The sequence below is a fragment of the Tauraco erythrolophus genome, chromosome 2 (assembly GCF_009769465.1).
Source record: "Tauraco erythrolophus isolate bTauEry1 chromosome 2, bTauEry1.pri, whole genome shotgun sequence".
In the NCBI taxonomy this organism is placed as follows: Eukaryota; Metazoa; Chordata; class Aves; order Musophagiformes; family Musophagidae; genus Tauraco; species Tauraco erythrolophus.
In genome coordinates this window covers 115,244,179-115,266,291 of record NC_141466.1, presented here as the reverse complement: position 1 = coordinate 115,266,291, position 22,113 = coordinate 115,244,179, and the positions used below count along the sequence as shown (strand labels likewise).

General features: G+C 44.2%; 1 protein-coding gene, 1 long non-coding RNA gene and 1 other non-coding gene across 4 annotated transcripts; 1 reads left to right on the top strand and 2 right to left on the bottom strand.

Annotated features, from left to right (window-relative positions):
- The first annotated feature begins 55 nt into the window (after nt 1-55).
- LOC147529301 (uncharacterized) lies at nt 56-2,748 on the top strand. Of its 2 annotated transcripts, none has more exons than XR_015223033.1 (4): nt 56-188; nt 539-1,679; nt 2,264-2,344; nt 2,526-2,748. It is a non-coding gene; the product is annotated as an uncharacterized LOC147529301 (long non-coding RNA). The 2 variants fall into 2 exon arrangements; XR_015223032.1 differs by having other exon boundaries at nt 539-1,783.
- A 23-nt stretch (nt 2,749-2,771) lies between these two features.
- SPDYA (speedy/RINGO cell cycle regulator family member A) lies at nt 2,772-9,281 on the bottom strand (the record flags this gene model as incomplete). Its single annotated transcript, XM_086626344.1, has 7 exons — nt 9,053-9,281; nt 8,139-8,197; nt 7,795-7,880; nt 7,128-7,299; nt 5,304-5,494; nt 3,838-3,869; nt 2,772-2,905 (listed from the first exon to the last, which is right to left on the bottom strand). Coding segments are annotated over exons 1-7 (903 nt in total), but the record flags the coding sequence as incomplete, so codon positions are not given.
- Nucleotides 9,282-12,905: 3,624 nt separating this feature from the next.
- LOC147529300 (small nucleolar RNA SNORD53/SNORD92) lies at nt 12,906-12,983 on the bottom strand. The gene has a single exon (XR_015222053.1). It is a non-coding gene; the product is annotated as a small nucleolar RNA SNORD53/SNORD92 (small nucleolar RNA).
- Nucleotides 12,984-22,113: the final 9,130 nt, after the last annotated feature.

Here is a 22,113-nt window from a genome sequence, read left to right as displayed (position 1 = left end):
CCGCCCGCGCGCTCGCCCCGCGCGCCTGCGCCGCGCCCCGCGATGACGCCTCTTCCGAACGGGAAAAGGAAAAACAGCGGGATGGTGAGCTGGTGCTGTGCGTGCCTGGGAGATGAGGCGCTGTTCGAATTGGCTTTTAAACGTGTTTCTGCTGTCGCAGAGTGCTGCCCTTCCCTCCGGAACTGAAGGTGAGCTGGGAGTGTAGCGGCAGGATCCTCGTCCTGGATCGTCTGGAACTGATGGAGCAAAAAACCACCAGCTGCAAGTCCTGACGGCTGTTGGAAAACGGGGTCTGTGGGCACCCACCGTCAGAGTAACTGAGCACTGGAGAGTCACGGAGCCCGAGAAGCACCTCGGTGTCCTGAGCTTCCGTGAAACCTCAGCGCCAATGTTTCTGTTTTACCATTTTCCAATACGCGTTGCAATACACCGGTTTAATTTCCAAAACTCATTCACTGCACTGATTGCGTTCGTCTCCCCTCCCCATGTTACTCTCAGTTTATGTTTTATTTTCTGCTCCTTCTTTTGTCTTTCCCAGAAACTCCTGACATGCAACAGGACAAATTTAAGGCTGTGTGAAGAACGTGGCATTTGCTATGACTTTAAGGTCTTTGAGAACTGGAAAATACGACATACGCAAACTTGAGGTGCTGCAGTTTTGCCTAGCTGTTTTAACTAGTTTTCCTTGTCCTTCCAGAAGTCTGTTTCAAAATGTAGAAAATCTTTGGAATGAGCAGAGCAAGGAATAAGACTGACCCCAATGTGAACAATTTGATTCTTCCAATATTTCCAAACTGTTAATCTCGAGTAGTATGGAGCCGGTGCCGCGATTCTCCAATTGTTTCAGATGACCAAAGGCGACACCGCTGAAACCCTCGCTCCTTGCGTGTTGGCTGTGGCTGCAGCCTGGTGCAGGGGGAGCTGGATCAGGGAGAGGCTGCCGGGAAACCCATCCCTTTTGTTCTGTTCTCTGAATGGATTCGCAGAGGGATCACAGAGGTGAGGGAGGGAGCCTGGTAACTCCAAGCTAACATGGCTTAAGAAGTCACAGAACCTCACCGCTGAGCTGCTGGTGCTGAAAGGTGTCTGCGCCCATTCAGAAGTAGCACGGAGCAAGAGAAGGGAATGGTGCGACAGGTCTGAGAAATCAGAGTAACACAGCAATGCACGCCCTGCGCTCCGTGCCTGGATTTCCTCAGAACACTTCCTTTGGGAAGAATATTGTCTATTGAACTTGTAAATTTCAGGATAGTAATTTTATACTTAACAAGTCATAAAATAATTTATTTTGGTTCCAAATGATAACAGGAAAACAACACAAGTCCGGATAAATCAAAAAGGACTCTTTAAAACTTGTCTATGGGACTGACATCAGTGAGCAGGTCTGGGGTTTTTCTTAGCCCTTCCCCAACCCTAAGGAGACAGAACTATGCGTAAAACAGTAAACCTTTGTAAAAGCGAGGATTGTCAAAAAAATTATTAAAAACCACCAGTCCCAAGTCTTATTGACAACAGAAGGTCCGTCAGCTTCATGGCCTCTGTGAGGAGTGACCTTTGTGGCAGCTCTCTCGGCTGGTACCTCAGGTGGCTCTGGCAGAATCACAGGCTGACACGGCCGCAGAAGCTCAAGTCGTTCCACATTCAGGATCAAGTAGTTCTTGAAGAAAGTGAATACAATGGTAAGAACATGATTGTTGACAAGATATCCTGTTACTGCAATTTGACAATCCAAAGACATAATGAGGGCAACATTTGTAGGAAGAGGCAGTACTTTTTTTCTCAGGTAAGATGTGATTGTTGTGAAGAATAGATAATCTTCTGGAGAGCCTAGATCTTGTCAGGTTTGAAAAAGGATATATTAATGGTTATTTAAATTTAAGTATCTTATTAAAAATCTAGACTAGCTCGAAAATAAATTGCAAGCTGCAAATAAACAATGGCTGCCCTTCTATTGCTGTCCTCTGTACTCATCCTGTAGCTGCTTGAGAAGACCCTGATGGGCTAAGGATTCCAGAGAAGAAACCTTACCAGTGTGCTCTGTTCTGTAATCCCCCTCTTCTGGCAAATTCAAAAGAGATGCCTCATGCTAGTATAGATTTGCAAAATGTCTGAATGTAGTGATAGGTGAGAACAAAGCACTTGAACAGAAGCCAAAAGAAATGCAAATATGTCAAGGAAAAATAATCCATGCCCATTGGCAACTCTAGGCTGCAGGTATGTTTTAAACTTGTTGGAAAGAATTAACAAAAATTACTCTTTACAGAATCACTTTCTGACAACGCTGAAACATACTGCTCGGTGCCTTATGTTGCCAGACCATCTTGTTGGCAGGATGCTCATTCAGGTGAGACTTGGAAAATGTTGTTTTATCTTAAATGTTTAGTGATATTTTATTTTCAAAAATACTATTTTTTGGACTAGCGCTTGGCATGTTATTATATCATGAAGTCATAGAACTTTTAATAATAAACGACTCATTGCATCCTGAAATACTGAAGTAGTAACTTGTTTTGTTTTTCAATTAGCATTCCTTACCAAGCTGAGAAAGTTTCGACCACTGCTTTCCTGATGCTGCTGAGATGTCAGCTGCTAATATGAGTATATTGTATCAGAATAAAATAAAAGGTGACAAAGTAGCTGCTACGTTGTGCGAGTTGTGTAACTTTTACGTGATGACCGCTTTGATTTCTACTGCATCTACAGTTTGAAATCCCACCGACTATTCAAAGGGAGAAGTTTTAACGATCATCAGGTACGGTGTTGTGATGCAACACAAACTGTTCAACAAAGTGCAATATCTGTTTCTGTCTCACTGGGTGTATTTCATTACCTGTAAACCAGTCCATGGATTTGTCTGGGTTCAAGGTGCTACCTCGTCTCCTTTTGCTGGACAGGCTCTGACAGTCTACCAGAAATTAGGATAAGAACTTTAGTAAGAAAATAATGGACCAAAGTCAGTCCTTTGAAATGCAAGTGAAGCAGCTTCTGACTTCTTTGGCTACCAACTGGTGGCTCTCAGTTTCTTTAAAAACATTGTTCTTAAAGCACAACTGTAAGAGAAACTGTAATGCACTGAATTTGTTCTTTGATGAAGCTGCACTGATTTCAAGAAAAAGACCAGATCTTGGCATTTCTAGCTTTGGCTCACTTCCAGCGCCCGCGCTAAAAGTGTTCTTTCTGAACTTTACTGTATATAAAGCATTCTCAAATGGCCAAAATAAACATTTTGGTTTTCCAACCTCTGTCAGATACAAAAAGCAAGATCTCTCAAGTAAAAACAGATTTTTAAATTAAGCCATTTAGGGTCTCATGTAAGTCTTAACATAAGCACATGGTGATGTTTAACACATCAAATTTATTAAATGACGTGTTGTAGCCACCTGGCTTGTCTTGTATCTCAAGGACAATTCAAATGCCAAATTTTTTGAAAGTTGAGGGATCCCTTGAGAATCATAGTTGTACTGCAGCTGTCAAAAGCACAATGCTATTATAATAGTTAAAATTTGAGTAATACTGAGAACATGTGCATATAAAAAATAGAGCAAAAAATAATTTTAACTCTGTATTAAATATGTATAGTAAGAACTCTAGAGTGGCTTTGGGCTTATTCTAGGAAGCACCTCTCCTATGAAGACAAGCTGAGAGAGTTGGGGCTGTTCAGCCTGGAGAAGAGAAGGCTCTGGGGAGACCTTATTGCAGCCTTCCTCTACTTAAAGGGGCCTACAGGAAAGCTGGAGAGGGACTTTTTACAAGGGCGTGTCATGATAGGACAAGGGGCAATGGCTTTAAACTGAAAGAGGGGAGATTTAGATTAGATATAAGGAAGAAAGCCTTCACTCTGAGAGTGGTGAGGCACTGGATCAGGTTGCCTAGAAAAGTCGTGTGTGCCACATTACTGGAAGTGTTCCAGGTCAGGCTGGAAGAGGCCTTGAGCAACCTGATCTAGTGGAAAGTGTCCCTGCCCATGGCAGGGGGGTTGGAACTGGATGATCTTTGAGGTCCCTTCCAACCCAAACCTTTCTATGATCTTTGCAGAGCTGAGGCCTTGTACAGCTCCCCCAGGAATTTGACATCTCCAGTGTGTTCCACTCTTAATAATAACCAATGAGCGTTTGCCCCATAACTGCTGTGTGTAATGGAGGCGTCTCGTACAAAGGCCCAGGGCGCTGTTTTGAGTAGATTGATGTGCAAAGACTCAATTCATAACACAATTTTCACAACAAACTCTTGAATTGTTTTCTGCTCGTACCCCGATCTTAAAGGGAAATCTCGGATAAACTCTGTCAACAACTGAAATGCACTTAAAGGAAAACGTGAATTGTGATTTAATGTGTGTCCAAACTGACGACAGCAACCGAGCAGCCTGCCCTCTCTGGAAACAGTGCTCGCAGCTCGCGAGTGCAAGAGCACTTCAGCTCGCGTGGCACACTCTCTTTTTACTCACACCACACACACCGGTATTTTTACTGTTTCTTCTAGCCAATCCTAACTGTTTAAAACAGGATTCTCCATTTCATTTATAATGCAAGAATAGTAATAAACGCCTGAAGAGACAAGAACACTGGGACTGAACTGCTGGGGAACAGCACAGAGGAAAGGGACTTCGGGGTCCTGGTGGACAGCAGGATGACCATAAGCCAGCAATGTGCCCTTGTGGCCAGGAGGCCAATGGCATCCTGGGGTGTATTAGAAGGGGTGTGGTTACTAGGACGAGAGAGGTTCTCCTCCCCCTCTATTCTGTCCTAGTGAGGCTGCATCTGGAATATTGTGTCCAGTTCTGGGCTCCTCAGTTCAAGAAGGACAAGGAACTGCTTGAGAGAGTCCAGCGCAGGGCCACAAAGGTAATTAAGGGAGTGGAGCATCTCCCTCATGAGGAAAGGCTGGGGGAGCTGGGTCTCTTTAGCTTGGAGAAGAGAAGACTGAGGGGGACCTCATTAATGTTTATAAATATGTAAAGGGTGACTGTCATGAGGATGGAGCCAGGCTCTTCTCACTGGCATCCAACAATAGGACAAGGGGAAATAGATATAAGCTGGAACATAGGAGGTTCCGCTTAAACATGAGGAAGAACTTCTTCCCAGTAAGGGTAACAGAACACTGGAACAGGCTGCCCAGAGAGGTTGTGGAGTCTCCTTCTCTAGAGATGTTCAAAACCCGCCTGGACGCGTTCTTGTGTGATCTGATCTAGGTGGTCCTGCTCCGGCAGGGGGATTGGACTAAATGATCCTTTGAGGTCCCTTCCAATCCCTAACATTCTGTGATTCTGTGATTTGTGATTCGGATATCTGCCAACACAGAGAGATCATGTGGAGGAAGATGATGATAATCCTAGTTGTACAGATCTTCCTTTCTCACCACAAAGCAAGCAGTCGGGAGGAGTAGCACTAGGTCCTCGTGGCAGCCGGACTTCCTGATTGTATTTCCTCACAGCACCACTGTGGTACACGGGGCGTTCTCGCTGCCATATGCAATGTGTTGGAGCGATGGCCATCACCTGTTGCAACAGCAGTTACATCAGAAACCATAAAGATAACGGGAAAACGTACACCTGAAAACCAGGGATCCAGTTCATGTATGGCAGAGAAGTAACACCACGTAGATGAAATGGGTGTCGTCTCTGATCTGTCTGCTTCTGCCTTATGAGAAAGTTTGCTGCCTGAGGCACAAGCAAGTGCACCAGTTATGAATCAGATGTGGAAACACAGTGGTGTACAGCCTTGTATGTTCATGGGAATCACCACAAATACCAGTTTGTGCTTTGATGGTGCCTTTTACTAACTAGGAAACACAAACTAGATGGATCTTCGGTTTACAAAGCCACTGAACTCCTGAGCGTTGGAAGCCGGGAGGGTACGCTGGGAAAAGCATTCCACACTTGGCTTCTTCCTTGTACTTTTCCTATAGCATCTAATCCTGTTCTCAGAGATGGGATTCTAGAGTAAATGAGATTTTCTTTTCCACCAGCTGTAGTAAACATTATGTTCTTAGAACATGGCAGGGCTTTTCCAAACAGATACATTCCACCTGAAAAGTGAGGAATGTCTTTTTTTCCTCCTAATACGATTGAAAAAGGTAGGTTATAACACTGCTTAATAGTAGAGAATATTAAGTGTGTCCTTCTGAGATATTTTTAAACACAATTGCGTTGGGTTTGCGTGGCAAGGTTTTGGTAGCAGGGGGTGCTACAGGGGCGGTTTCTGTGAGAAGTTTCTAGAAGCTTCCCCTGTGTCTGACAGAGCCAGTGCCAGCCAGCTCCAAGGTGGACCTGCCGCTGGCCAAGGCCAAGTCCATCAGTGATGGTGGTAGCTGCTCTGTGATAACATAGTTAAGAAGGGGCGGAGGAACTGCACAACAGCAGTTGCAGCTGGGGAGAGGAGTGAGAATATGAGAGAGCAACAGCTCTGCAGACACCAAGGGCAGTGAAGAAGGAGGGGAGGAGGTGCCCAGGTGCTGGAGCAGAGATTCCCTGGCATCCCATAGTGAAGACCATGGTGAGGCAGGCTGTGCCCTGCATCCCATGGATGTTGATTGTGGAGCACAGATCCACCAGTAGCCCCTGGAGAATCCTGTCCCCAGAGGAGGGGAGCAATAGAGCAGCTTTGGTGGGCACCTGGCATCCAGCCAGGGGCAACCCACCACAACAGTGAAAAGCCCTTACCTTAAAAAGTCCATTGAAATGATACCATTAATTTTGAAGGGATCAAAATTTCACCTGAGGTGCTGGGATTTTTATTTGAAGGTTTTACTTGTGTACAAACTTATAATTTGTAAAGCAAACAACACAAAAATATTTCTAAAGTGAATGAACTGAAACAACTGATAGTAAATTTTAAATAAAAATAGTTGTATAAAGCAGAAAGATTCTAGTCAGTTATAACTTCCCTTTTAACAGTAGTGCAACATAAAATATTCTAGTTTTCCTTAAAAGCACAGTTTCAAAGAAAGTATTTTAAATGCAGAAGAGAAAAAAATCCATGGAGGATAAATGGACCCCTACGTTTTAGCTGTGTCTTTTCTTTCCTGTGGTTTGTTCTATGCACTTAAAGGAAAAACTATTTGTACAGAGCTGGATCGTTAGCTGGTGTTAATTATAGTTTCAGCATCTACAATATTCAAACCCTCCCTACCTCTTCACAGCAGCGTCTGCTCACGATAGCCCTGAAGTCAATTCTGTGCCATAGTTCGTCTCTCAAATTTAAGAAATGAGGAAAGAGCTGTCTCCAGCCTTTTCCCATGGCCCAGGGAAAGATCTCATACTTTGATTCATCATCCTCTTCTTCAACTGTATTTGCCAGGTACCTTCAAACATATATATTTTTGTGTCTGTAAATGTTATTCCATCTCAAATCACTTATCAGTATGATTTCTAACATTAAAAGGCATAATCTTGCAGTAGGTTTTTTCCTACTCTTGTGAGAAAAACTGCTAACAAAATAAAGCCTTCTCTCAGAAGTGCAGTATTTTCTTAATCAGAAAGTTCCATTTGCTTAAAATTATCTTGTGAAATCTTAAACTTTACATTTTCTACTTCAGGGATTTTAGCTATTCTTGGAAAATCATGGTCAAACATCTCCTCACTGCTGCTCAAGCTCGTGGCCATCAGAGGAAGACTGTTGAATCTGTGCTGTTTATATATACTATGAATATCAGGTTTCTGTACTTCATACAGAACCCACACAACTACAAACTCGTTAAAGAAGTCTCAGCACATAGCATAATTATCAGTGGCATAAACAAAGGAAAGAAAGAATGCCGACTTTATCTAATAAAACCAGATAATTTAAAAGTACTTACAGAGCGACAAAGAAATTGAGTCTGGTATACTCTGTTATTGTGAAGCCTGCCCTCTTGAAATAAACGAAAGTCATTGCCAGGAGATACTGTTTTAAAATATAAAATGAAGTATCAATATATTATTTCAGTATATAATTTCCTAAAATGCTTCACACATTTATCTTACACCAAGATATCTTGATCATTTTTGTCAATAACAAAAGCATAAATCGAGTTTCTTGAAGCTTCCATAGGTACACATTAGAAAAAAATTATGGTCTGTATTTCTATTACAGTATCAAGCGAGTAAGGGCAGATTTTTCACTCAATATACCTTCTAGCATCTAAGGAGGAAATACACTTACTTTGTCTGCAATTTTACAGCAGCGGTCCATCCACAGGAAGTCTTGGATTAGATCATCATCTGCAACAAAAGCAAGCTGTAGCATTTCAAACACCAAAATTCTTTTTGTTACAAAGTATTTGTAAATAAGAAACGATCTTCCTTTTATTAAACCAAATAAAAGGAAAGAAGCTAGACCCAGCTGTGGAGAACAGAGAAAATGAGGAGAGAAAGAGATGAGGTATGAGAAAAACATAAGTGACAAAAGAAGACGAGCTACCAGAAAGGCAATACTCGCTTGCTGATTTGCGGTCGGGGCATTACTGTCTGTGAACACGTACTGTAACAGAATTACGGCAAACTCTCTCTGATTCACTCCTGTCTTCAAGGTTCAAATGAAAACCAAGTCTAATCTTCCACTATTACTTAATCTCTTCACTAAATTTAATAAATACAAAACTTTATATGAGAGACACACAAATACAGGAGATGCTACAACTCCTCAGATTTTCTTCCCATTCCTTCTCTCTCTAGATGTTTAATCCCACAATCAATAAATGTTTATAAGACTGGGATCCAGCCCTTTGAAGCCCTGTGTAAAACAAGATATACATTGTTTTACATGTTATTTGTTGAATACAAGAGAAAATAGAAAGGAAAAGGAAATGATCACAAAAGGAAGTATTATAACACATTGTCTTCATTTGTAATTTAAAAAGATATTTTTCATCAGTTTGGTACACCTTTTTGTATTTTTACCTTAAGCATTAAATATTTGCACACTAAAATAGAACAACAAAATATGTGTAGACAGAGACATGGCTGTTAGTATCCATGTAAAAAGCACTCCCCAGATTATTGAGTTTAGAAAACATACTTGCTTAATAGTTTTCTACTGTTCAGTCCATACATTGATATCTGTCATTATTAACCTACCAAATAATTTAAAGAAAGCCATCATTTCCTCACGCTGAATGACTACACATGGTCTCTGTGCACATTTGTATTTATCAGTAGGAACTCTTTTTTCCCAGTTTTCTTCACAGTCTTTCAAAGCTGGCCACTCTAGTCTAATAAGGTTGTTTTGCTGATGCGATCTTGTTGCACTCAATTTCACATGAACAGTGACAGTGGGAGGTGTCTGACACACCAGATTGTGCCTCATTTTGGTAAGTCAAGGTTCCTGTTAAAACAAGAAGAAATTAACTACAAAAATAGTCAGTGTGATCACTAGTTCTCTATTTTTCTTTTGTTCAAATGAAGCGTTTCAGTAGAGTTTGTATGTCAGGTGATCCAAAAATTAATTATAGTAGTATTAATTATTTAAGTCTTGTGCCCTAAGCCAACTATGTACATTTCTTTAATTCAGTTCTAATTTGGTAAAGATCTTTTTCAGCGCAGCCTGCAATCTTTCTTTTTCAACCCAAAATTTTGAAAAATGGAAAAAAAATCCTTTCCAGAAAAAGTTGCTTTGTCAGATCCTTGTAGCCCTACAAACTTACTTACATCTACCAAAAACCTCTCCCATTCCTCCTCTCCAATTCCTGATGGTGTATTTTTACAAGAAGAATAATAGAATTAATGCAACAGAATCATAATTAAGTCATATAACATTAAAATATGTATTGAGCTCTTCATTTTTGTAACATTTGGTTATAGCCATTGGGAATAAAAACTTAGCCCTCAAGTGGGACACAGAATCTTAGAATGATTTGGGTTGGAAAAGACCTCAAAGATCACCTAGTTCCAACCCCCCTGTCACAGGCAGGGGCACCTTCCATTACACCAGGTTGCCCAAAGCCTCATCCAACCTGGCCTTGAATATCTTGAACACCTTGAACAGGGATGGGGCATCCCCGACTTCTCTGGGCAACCTGTTCCAGTGCCTCACCACCCTCAATACCCTCACACCCTGAAGGCATAACCAAAGAAACACACCTGAGGTGTTTCTAACTGTAACAGTCGAGAAGACACCAGACGGAGTGTGAGGAACGGTATTTTTACACAGGAGCAAATGCACTCGCTTCTCCCTTCACAGAGCACGGGGCCGCCTGAGGCAGCTCACAGCAGCCCACCCGGCTCTCCAGCTCCTACTTAAATGCCACACTAAAGAAAAAAAATCCCAAAACCCGCCAAGAGCGAATGTGACGACGCTCTCTCGGCTCCCAGCCGGTCGGCAGCCCCGGACAGCTCCGCTCTGCCGCCCGCCGCCTCCACGGCTCCTCCCTCCCACCTCAGCCGCCCGCCGCGCGGCTGCAGACGGCGCCTGTCACAACCCATGGGAGACAGCTGCCTCAGCCAATCAGACGGCGGGGCACGATTAGGCGCCCTGCTCTCCTCCAACCGGCTGGGAGCGCTGGTCTGCGATGCTCCTGCGGAGCCCGCCCCGGGCCAGCCAGCCAATCACAGCAGGGCACGGCCGTTGCCAGGCCCACAGTCAGCAGGTGCCGGGACGGAGGCGGGAGGGCTCTGGCCGCGCTGCCCGTCGCGCCCTTCGCGGTCACCGGGCAAGACGCGCCCTGAAGCGGCAGAGCGCGGCCCGCGGGTGCCGTGGGTCCGGAAAGCTCCACGCTGATGCCGTAGCGCCGGGCGATAACGCGGCCCCATCACGCACCTGGTCGGTGCCCTCGGAGGGCCGCGGCGCGGGGGCGTCTCACGGCATCGCTTTCCCGCACAAGACGAGGCGAGCCCCGACTCTGGCGTGGCCCGTCACTCCCGGTGTGTCGGCACCAGGACACAGCTCCTTCCCACGGTGCCGCTTCATCCTCGCGTCCCGAGGCAGCGTTTGATGCAGCGCGTGCGCCCTGGCACCTGACAGCGTGTGCCATTCGGTACACAGAGAGGCCAGAGCACTAAAGCGCAAAGGCTGCCACGTTCCCGAACTCGGTGCCAGAGTCACTCCCCGTTAGGAACGGGAGATGGAATCAGGGATCACAACAGACAGTTCAACACATGCAGCTCCTTAAGCCTGAATGGGATGCATCCAGAAGCGCTGAAGCCAGCGTTCTTACAAGACCACACTGTCATTTTGAGTGGCCACATAGCTCAGGAGAAATTTCTGATGACTTGGAAAGAAAAGCAGACAAAACGTAGCCACAAGGAGAATCCAGGAAACAACTGGGAAGAATATACAAGAGATCTGCCTGGAAGCCATTTCCAGGCACTCAAAGGTCAAAACAAGTGACCAGGATACAAATGCCAACCCGTGCCGAACTGACCTGACTGCCTTCTGGATGAGACAAACGTCCTGGTAGATGAGAGGAGAGCCACGTGTGCCATTTAACTGGACTTCAGCAACGCTTCTGACAGTGTCTTACACAGTAACCTTGCAGCCAAATTGGAGATGTATATACTGGATGGATGGACTCCAAGGAGGGATAAGAACAGCCTGGATCACTGAGCTCAAACAGCTGGCATCACTGGTATGAAGTCCAGCTGGTGGACAGTTACTGATGTCACTCCTTAAGGACATCCCAATACCGTTTAACATCCTCAGTAATTCCCCAGGTCTTCATCAATGACCTCAAAAGAGGAAAGAACGCACACGTAACAAGTTCACGTGCAGCACCAAATTAGGGAGAGCAGCTGATATGCTGCAAGGCAGGGCTGCTACTCAGGGGCATCTCAGCAGGCTCGAGAAACAGGCTGTCAGAATCTCAAAGCTCAAAGGAAACTGGAAAGTCCTGCATGTGGAATGGAAAAATCCCAGTACAGGCTGGGGACAAAGGGCTAGAATGTAGCTCTGCAGAAAAGAAGCCTGCAGTCCTCATAGTCAACTGGAACACGAGGAAGCAGGGAGTCCCTGCGGCAATGAGGTCAACTGCAAACAGATATGTGTGCGGCGGCTGAATAACACAGACTCCATAGATGTGACACCAGAGACGTTTATTGCAATTTACAAACGGCTTTTATAGATCATTTTTCCAGCCACAATGCATCCACGTGTCCTTTGCTTAGTTATCACTGGTTTCTATCAGTAGTGCACGCGCCTGTTTTAGCTTTGCTATTGGCTATGCCTAAAAAAGCATCATTTTCTACCTGCTAAGCTAAATGACAGCTGCTCACACTCCCTCTTCCTTTTTATCAGCATTCTTCCTCTTTATCGGTGTTTCCCAACTCATCAAGAACACAGACTTAAATCACCAAGGTCAAACCCTATTCCACAGATGTGCAATAGCTAGAGAGTAGTCAGCAGGTCAAGGCAAGTGATTCGTCTCCTCTGGGCACAACTTCTGAAACTGCATCTGAGCACTATGGCCAGTTTGGGACACACAAGAAAGTCAGTGACATGGCGGAATAAATCCAGTGGAGGGCCACAAAGGCAACTTACAGACTAGAGCACGTAACATAAGAGGAACAGCTGAGGGAACTGGGTGCCTTCAATCCTAAAAGTGAAGGCTGGAGGGAGATTTTACCGCCATCTTCTGCTACTTTACATCAGGGTCTCAATATAACCTAAGGATGCACTTCAAAGAGGCTATTGATGATGGGCTATCTGCAGCGCCCACACCATCTTCAACAAAACAGACAGAGCTGCAGTAAGAACACGACAATGGGAAACATTACAGAAAAGAAACAACACCATAAGAGAAAGGTCAAGGTGCCATCTCACATTAGACTTTTATTGAAGTAGGATAACCAGGATCATTCATAGAAATCTTGGCGGCTTCTTCTTTAAAGTTCTAAACCAGTCTGACTTTATTACAAAAGAAAGCAAACACCTACACCAGGCATCCTGTTACTCTGCACTAAGCTCTGTTCTGCTCAACAGCACTTTAAAAGCAGTCGCCTGCTCAGCCAGCCAAGTGGAACTGTCCCCACTGCACATCAGTAGTGAGCGAAACCAAGGGCGTTGTCATCACAGCAAAAAGCTGTGGAGCAAAGCTGGGGGTGTGTAACTCATTTCATTGGGATAATATGTTCCACTATTATCCATTGGGATAATATGTTCCACTCCTCTATATTTCTGAGAATATTTCCCAGAATTTACATTTTTCATCGTCAGAAAAGTGACTGGAAGCTCATGTCCTACTAAAAGTAAACATGGAGGGACCCAAATCCCTCTCAGCGCAGTTACTCGGTTCATTCACACAGACTATTTTTGTCGTTAATTTCTTCTTTTTTTAACAGGAACCTTTACTTAGTGAAATGTTACTCGCTCAGGAAATGACGACTTTCTTTCAATTATTTGGTAGGTTAATAATGACAGATATCAATGTATGGACTGAACAGTAGAAAACTATTAAGCAAGTATGTTTTCTAAACTCAATAATCTGGGGAGTGCTTTTTACATGGATAATAACAGCCATGTCTCTGTCTACAGATATTTTGTTGTTCTATTTTAGTGTGTAAATATTTAATGCTTAAGGTAAAAATACAAAAAGGAGTACCAAACTGGTGAAAAGTATCTTTTTAAATTACAAATGAAGCCGACATGTTATGATACTTCCTTTTGTGATCATTTCCCTTCTTTTCTATTTTCTCTTGTATTTCAACAAAAAACGTGTAGAACAATGTATATCTCATTTTACACAGACCTTAAAAAAGGCTGGACCCCCAGTCTTACAAACATTTATTGATTGTGGGAATAAACATCTAGAGAGAGAAGGAACGGGAAGAAAATCTGAGGAGTTGTAGCATCTCATATTTGTGTCTCCCATATATGAAGGGATTAAGTAATAGTGGAACGTTAGACTTGGGCTTTATTTGAAACTTGAATTCCTTTGTTTATGCCACTGATAATTATGCTATATACTGAGACTTCTTTAATGAGTCTGTAGTTGTGTGGGTTCTGTATGAAGTACAGAAACCTGACCTTCATGCTACATATAAACAGCACAGATTCAACAGTCTTCCTCTGATGACCACAAGCTTGAGCAGCAGCGAGGAGACGTTTGTGTTGTGTAGTGATACACAGCATGGCATTCTGCCTGCCAAACTGTAAATCTGGGAACATTTTTAAGCATTACAAGAAATATGTGCAGGACAAAACATGACAACGTATATGTTCCTCACACTTCCTGTTACAAGACCCTATTTTATATGTCTGCCAGCCTTTCAGTCATTGGTACTGAGATGTTTTGTCACGAGATGCACCTCGGGAGTAACTTTTTATCAAAGTCTCTGTCAATGTGATTTGAGGCAACTGGAAAAATACTGCTAGAGAATTTCTGAGAACTTTTTCAAACAGTCCTAAAATTTCTATCCTCTGAAACAGGGGTGCAATCAGGAATCTGTCTTTAGTAAGCCTGTATAATCTCTCCATATTTGGCTCTACCTACAGAGTGATTCCCCAATTTCTTTCATGGTGTTACGGTGCTCAGGTCATCTTTTTCCGTAATAGCACACTTTTTCCGTAATTTGCACACTCGTGCGGGCAGAAAGATGGCTGTTTCTTCTACTGTAAATGCTGTTCTGGGTGGCATCCACTGAGCACAGAGGAGGAAGCTGTCCGACCCCACTGAAGGGAGAAAAGCCAGGCCAGAAGAGTGAGAGGATTAGAAAGTGACAGAGGGTCTGGGAGACTGGGACTAGAAGGAATATTGAGGTAAGGAGCAAGTGAGAAAAGCAGGGAGGAGACTAAAAGTCCTAGTTGCAATTTCCAGGAGTTGGGTCTAGAGGAAGGAAATATTTTCCTGTTGTCTGAGAAGACGAACCAGACACAAAAGTAGCACATGGAGAACAAAGGGAGGAATACAGACATCGAGAAAATCCTTAGGTTTTCATTTATACATGAACGTAGACCTATATTTAGTTGTTTGCTGCTAAATGAACATGAACACCATGATTTTCCAAGAATAGCTGAAATCCCTGAAGCAGAAAATGTAAAGTTTAAGGTTTCATAAGATAGTTTTAAGCTTTATTGAGGGAATCACTCAGAAGCTGTTCGTTTTGGTGCAAGGCTATCTCGCCAGCTTGGCCAATGCCATCAGGATATGTTAGTTCTTGCATATGACTCCTGTAGGAGACTCCAAGGGAAAGCCATTTTTTTAGGAGCTTAAGTTTTTATTTCCCCAAAGGATGCATATGGAACTTTCTGATTAAGAAAATACTGCACTCCTGAGAGATGGCTGTATTTTGTTAGTGGTTTTTCTCACAACAGTAGGAAAAAACCTATTGCAAGATTATGTCTTTTAATGTTAGAAATCATACTGATAAGTGATTTGAGATGGAATAACATTTACAGACACAAAAATATATGTTTGAAGGTATCTGGCAAATACAGATGAAGAAGAGGAGGAAGAATCCAAGTATGAGATCTTCCCATGGGCTATGGGAAAAGCCTGGAGACAGCTCTTCCCTTATTTCTTGAAGCTGAGAGACGAACTATGGTGTAGAATTGACTTCAGAGCTATTGTGAGCAGACGCTGCTGTGAAGAGGTAGGGAGGGTTTGAATATTGTAGATGCTGAAACTATAATTAACACGAGCTAATGATCCAGCTCTTTACAAATAGTTTCCTCCCAAAAGTGCGTAGAACAAGCCATGGGAAAGAAAAGATGCAGCTAAAATGTAAGGGTCCATTTATCTTCCATGAATTTTTTTTCTCTTCTGCATTTAAAATACTCTATTTGAAACTGTGCTTTTCAGGAAAACTAGAATACACAGAAGACACAGCCTGCCTCACCATGGTCTTCACTATGGGATGCTGGGGAATGTCTGCTCCAGCACCTGGGCACCTCCTCCCCCTCCTTCTTCACTGCCCTTGGTGTCTGCAGAGCTGTTGCTCTCTCATATTCTCACTCCTCTCCCCAGCTGCAACTGCTGTTGTGCAGTTCTCCCCTTCTTAAATACATTATCACAGCGGTGCTACCACCATCACTGATGGACTTGGCCTTGGCCAGCGGCAGGTCTACCTTGGAGCTGGCTGGCACTGGCTCTGTCAGACACAGGGGAAGCTTCTAGAAACTTCTCACAGAAACCAGCCCTGTAGCACCCCCTGCTACCAAAACCTTGCCATGCCAACTCAACACAACTGCATTAAAAAAAAACCTTAGAAGGACACACTTAATATTCTCTACTATTAAGCAGTGTTATAACCTACCTTTTTCAATCGTATTAGGAGGAAAAAAAGACATTCCTCACTTTTCAGGTGCAATGTATCTGTTTGGAAAAGCCCTGCCATGTTCTAAGAACATAATGTTTACTACAGCTGGTGGAAAAGAAAATCTCATTTACTCTAGAATCCCATCTCTGAAAACAGGATTAGATGCTATGGGAAAAGTACAAGGAAGAAGCCAAGTGTGGAATGCTTTTCCCAGCGTACCCTCCCGGCTTCCAACGCTCAGGAGTTCAGTGGCTTTGTAAACCGAAGATCCGTCTAGTTTATGTTTCCTAGTTAGTAAAAGGCACCATCAAAGCACAAACTGGTATTTGTGGTGATTCCCAGGAACATACAAGGCTGCACATCACTGTGTTTCCACATCTGATTCATAACTGGTGCACTTGCTTGTGCCTCAGGCAGCAAACTTTCTCGTGAGGTAGAAGCAGACAGATCACAGATGACACCCATTTCATCTACGTGGTGTTACTTCTCTGCCATACATGAACTGGATCCCTGGTTTTCAGGTGTACGTTTTCCCGTTATCTTTATGGTTTCTGATGTAACTGCTGTTGCGACAGGTGATGGCCATCGCTCCAGCACATTACATATGGCAGCGAGAACGCCCCGTGCACCACAGTGGAGCTGTGAGACAATACAATCAGGAAGTCCAGCTGCCGCGAGGACTTAGTGGCACTCCTCCCGACTGCTTGCTTTGTGGTGAGAAAGGAAGATCTGTACAACTAGGATTATCATCATCTTCCTCCTCATCTACTAGTGGTTTTGAGATGATGGATTTACAGTCATCCCAGCATTCGAAGGACAGCTTTCCAATGAAAAAAAAGTCGCTGACTCTCCTTTTTTAAGTCCTTTGTTCTCATTTAAAGGAAGCACACTGCTCTACAGCTGCCTTTTTGGACCTGCTACTGCGTACCTATGTAACTATGTATATCTCATATAATTGAGTTCCAGTGTATTTACAATTTTTTTTTTTAAATAAATGTTTTGTAAGAATCCCAGGTCTTATTAATTCTATATTATATATATCAATTCAAACTGTCGTAACATAGAAAGATGAAGAGCAGCTAAATTGATTTAATGTCCACCTATAGGAAGGATTAGGAATTGAGTACAACATAAACCCCAACGCACTAGACTAGACAAATGCCACTTTGTCTCAGTTTAAATCCCTCGTGGTGAAACAGTGCCCCCTGATGTCAGCAAGCCACCTGGAAATGAGAAAAATACATTCTTCCAGGTATTCTTGGATGAATTGTTCAACAACCTTCTAAAACTGCAGTTAATAATACCTACAGTTGAAAACCACTATCCTGGCCCACTCTGTCATGCAGAGGATTTAGTGTTAGGTGCGGTTCTGATTCCCTATTGGCCCTGTGTTCAGCCATCAGCCTTTCCACGTTGATGTTTTTCCATGATGTTTCCAAGTTGAACTCTGGAGTCATCCCCAACTCAACAATCCTCCCACATTCTAGAGAGTCCTGCAAGGAAAGGAAGGTAAAGTTGCAGACTGCTCAGAGCTTTTTTTCACAACTTTGGTTTCCTCAGAGACTGCACCAAGGTTATGCAGCTGGTCTGTATCGGAGCAGAGCCCTGGGTCCTGGGAGGCAGGGGATGGTGCAGTAGGGGTTAAAGAGTCACAACATCTGTTGAATAGCTCGACTGTAGAATCATAGAATGGTTTGGGTTGGAAGGGACCTCAAAGATGATCTAGTTCCAACCCCCCTGTCATGGGCACAAACACCTTCCACTACACCAGGCTGCCCAAAGCCTCTCCAACCTGGCCTTGAACACTTCCAGGGATGGGGCAGCCACAGCTTCTCTGGGCAACCTCTTCCAGTACCTCACTGCCCTCAATGTAAAAAACTTCTTCCTTATATCCAACCTAAATCTACCCAGCTTAAATCCATTGTCCCTTGTCCTATCACTACACGCCCTTGTAAAAGTCCCTCTCCAGCTTTCCTGCAGGCCCCCTCCAGGTACTGGAAGGCTGCTATAAGATCACCCTGGAGCCTTCTCTTCTCCAGGCTGAACAGCCCCAACTCTCTCAGCCTGTCTTCATAGCAGAGGTGTTCCAGCCCTCGGATCATCTTCCTGGCCCTCCTCTGGACGCGCTCCAGCAGCTCCATGTCCTTCTCATGTTGGGGACTCCAGTGCTGAATGCAGTATTCCAGGTGGGGGTCTCACGACAGCAGAGTAGAGGGGCAGAATCACCTCCCTCAACCTGCTGGCCACGCTTCTTCGGATGCAGCCCAGGATACGGTTTGGCTTTCTGGGCTGCCAGCGCACATTGCTGGCTGGTAGCCGGCAATGTTGAGCTCATGTTGAGCTTCTCATCAACCAGCACTCCCAAGTCCTTTTCCTCAGGACTGCTCTCAATCCATTCTCCACCCAGCCTGTACTTGTGCTTGGGATTGCCCCAACCCACGTGCAGGACCTTGCACTTGGCCTTGTTGAACTTCATTAGGTTCTCACAGGCCCATCTCTCCAGCCTGTCAAGGTCCTTCTGGATGGCATCCCTTCCCTGCAGCATGTCCACAACACCACACAACTTGGTGTCATCTGCAAACTTGCTGAGGGTGCACTCAATCCCACTGTCCATGTCACCAACAAAGATGTTAAATAGCACTGGTCCCAGTACCGACCCCTGAGGAACACCACTCGTCACTGGCCTCCACTTGGACATTGAACCATTGACCACAACTCTTTGAGTGCGACGATCCAGCCAATTCCTTATCCACCGAGTGGTCCATCTGTCAAATCCATGTCTCTCCAGTTTAGAGACAAAGATGTCGTGTGGGACAGTATCAAATGCTTTGGATAAGTCCAGGTAGACCATGTCAGTTGCTCTTCCCCTATCCATCAATGCTGTAACCTCATCATAGAAGGCCACCAAATTAGTCAGGCAGGATTTGCCCTTAGCGAAGCCATGTTGGCTGTCACCAATCATCTCCTTATTTTCCATGTGCCTTAGCATAGTTGCCAGGAGGATCTGCTCCATAATCTTGCCAGGCACAGAGGTGAGACCGACTGGCCTGTAGTTCCCCGGGTCTTCTTTTTTTCCCTTTTTAAAGAATGGGGGCTATGCTTCCCCTTTTCCAGTCAGTGGGAACTTCACCAAACTGCCACGACTTTTCAAATATGATGGATAGTGACTTAGCAACTTCATCCACCAGTTCCCTCAGGACCCGCGGATGCACCTCATCAGGTCCCATGGACTTGTGCACCTTCAGGTTCCTTAGATGGTCTCGGACATGATCATCTCCTACCGTGGGTGGTTCTTCATTCTCCCAGTCCCTGCCTTTGGCTTCCGTGACTTGGGCTGTGCAGCTGGAGCTCTTGCCAGTGAAGACTGAGGCAAAAAAATCATTGAGAACCTCAGCCTTCTCCACATCCCAGGTAGCCAGGTCTCCCGTTTCCTTCCAGAGCGGGCCTACATTTTCCCTAGATCTCTTTTTATCACTGACATATCTACAGAAGTTTTTTTGTGGCCCTTGATGTCTCTGGCCAGATTTAACTCTATCAGGGCTTTAGCTATCCTAAACTGATCTCTGGTTGCACAGACAATTGCTCTGTATTCTTCAAAGGCTACCTGTCTTTGCTTCCATCCTCTGTAGGACATCTTTTTGTGTCCAAGTTGGTCCAGGAGCTCCTTGTTCATCCATGCAGGCCTCCTGGTGTTCCTACCTGACTTCCTCTTTGTTGGGATGAACTGCTCCTGAGCTCGGAGGAGGTGATCCTTGAATATTATCCAGCTTTCTGGGGCCCCTCTTCCCTCCAGGGCTTCATCTGATTGTACTCTACCAAGGAGATCCCTAAAGAGGCTGAAACAGATCTTTGAGAGAGGAAAGAAAAGAAAAAAACATTAATCTTTTAAAGTTTCATTGCAGAATCACCAGCTCAAAAAAATATTTTTGAAAGGGGAGAGTTAAGGGAAAACAAACCCCATACAATCCCTGGAAAGCTGTGTGTGGACAAAGATCTACACTGTAAGCCACTTTTGATTGATAAGCCAAGGAATACAAATACGAAGATGTAAAGAATACGAACGCATGTACTTCACAATTCTCATTGCAGTTTTATGTTTTGTAGTAGGAAAAAAAAAAAAACACAAGCAGAAGCTTGTTTCCTAGCCTGAATGGTTTAGATGGTTATATGGAAGTTTCTGTAACTTATCCTTTCTTGTTTTCCACAGTTATCAACTGAATGGTATTTAATTGAAGAGTGCTTAGAGTTCCTTAGCTGAAAAGTAGTATGCAAAAATAAGAACGATTTAATGCAAGGTAAGTCAGCCTGAGCACATAGATATGAAGAGAGAGTCTCCAAGAACAGACTTCTGCCTACCTGATGTATTCGGTATGATTTCCACCCTGCTGCCCACTTTCCTGATTTCATCCTACAGAGATGATGTTACTTTGTACGTTTACCACTTGATATGATTTTTTCTCTCTCCACAGTACATGATCAGAAACTTGATAACGACCTTTCTCTCAATATGCTCACTGACTCAGAGGACCTAAATAAAGACATCTAGCAAATTATTAATAAAAGATGAGGAAGGAGGAAAAAGGCCTCTCTTCTCATTACCATAACAAATGAGACCAGTTACTCTTTAATTGGCCTATACAAGGGGAAACAATGAAATTGGATGTATTTCTTGCCATCTTCCTAGAACAAATCTTTACCTCTTAAAAGACAACAGTAAGATTTCCCACTGAATCTTACTAGCGAAGGGACTTTTTTGTTCTTATTGCACTTCAATTGACTGCCTTAGACTGATTGCGTAGTACTACACGCAATAATTGCTTCTGTGGAAAAGTAACAGCAGTGTATCTTGCACCTGTATTTTTAATGATCTTTAAAGTTAGGTATCCCGTATCCCTCACGTCCAGTGTCTCCTGGGGAAACGTTTTAAGGAAGCCTTTACAATGTTGACGGGCAGCTGAGAGATTAAAGTCAAGTTTGAGAACAGCTTATGGTAGAGGAAACAGCAAAGGCCACAAACACAGCGCTGCAGAAGAGGGACGCTTCACAGTGGGCAGCCACTGCCCCCTTCTCCCCTCACGCTATGCTGGCAGCGCCGTCCCCGTCTGGCACCAAGGTGGCGGCAGCGCACCCGCTCGCATCAAACAGAATATTCTTAATCAGAAAGTTCCATATGCATTCTTTGGGTAAATAAAACCTTAAGCTCTTAAAAAAAGTGCTTTACCCTAGAATCTCCTAAATGAGTCAATACGCAAGAACTAACATATCCCGACAGCTTTGGCCAAACTGAGGAGACGAGCCCCAAAACCGGCGTGGCCCATCACTCCCGGTGTGTCGGCACCAGGACACGGCTTCTTCCCACCGTGCCGCTTCACCCTCGCGTCCCGAGGCAGCGTTTGATGCAGCGGATGCGCTGCCGCTACCCTGGCACTGGGTGGAGGACAGCGTAAGGACCCATTCGGTACACAGAGAGGCTAAAGCACAAAGACTCCCACGTACCCAAACTTAGTGCCAGAGTCACTGCCTGTTAGGAACGGGAGATGGAATCAGGGATCACAACAGACAGTTCAACACATGCAGCTCCCTAAGCCTGAATGGGATGCATCCAGAAGCACTGAAGCCAGTGTTCTTACAAGACCACACTGTCATTTTGAGTGGCCACATAGCTCAGGAGAAATTTCTGATGACTTGGAAAGAAAAGCAGACAAAACGTAGCCACAAGGAGAATCCAGGAAACAACTGGGAAGAATATACAAGAGATCTGCCTGGAAGCCATTTCCAGGCACTCAAAGGTCAAAACAAGTGACCAGGATACAAATGCCAACCCGTGCCGAACTGACCTGACTGCCTTCTGGATGAGACAAACGTCCTGGTAGATGAGAGGAGAGCCACGTGTGCCATTTAACTGGACTTCAGCAACGCTTCTGACAGTGTCTTACACAGTAACCTTGCAG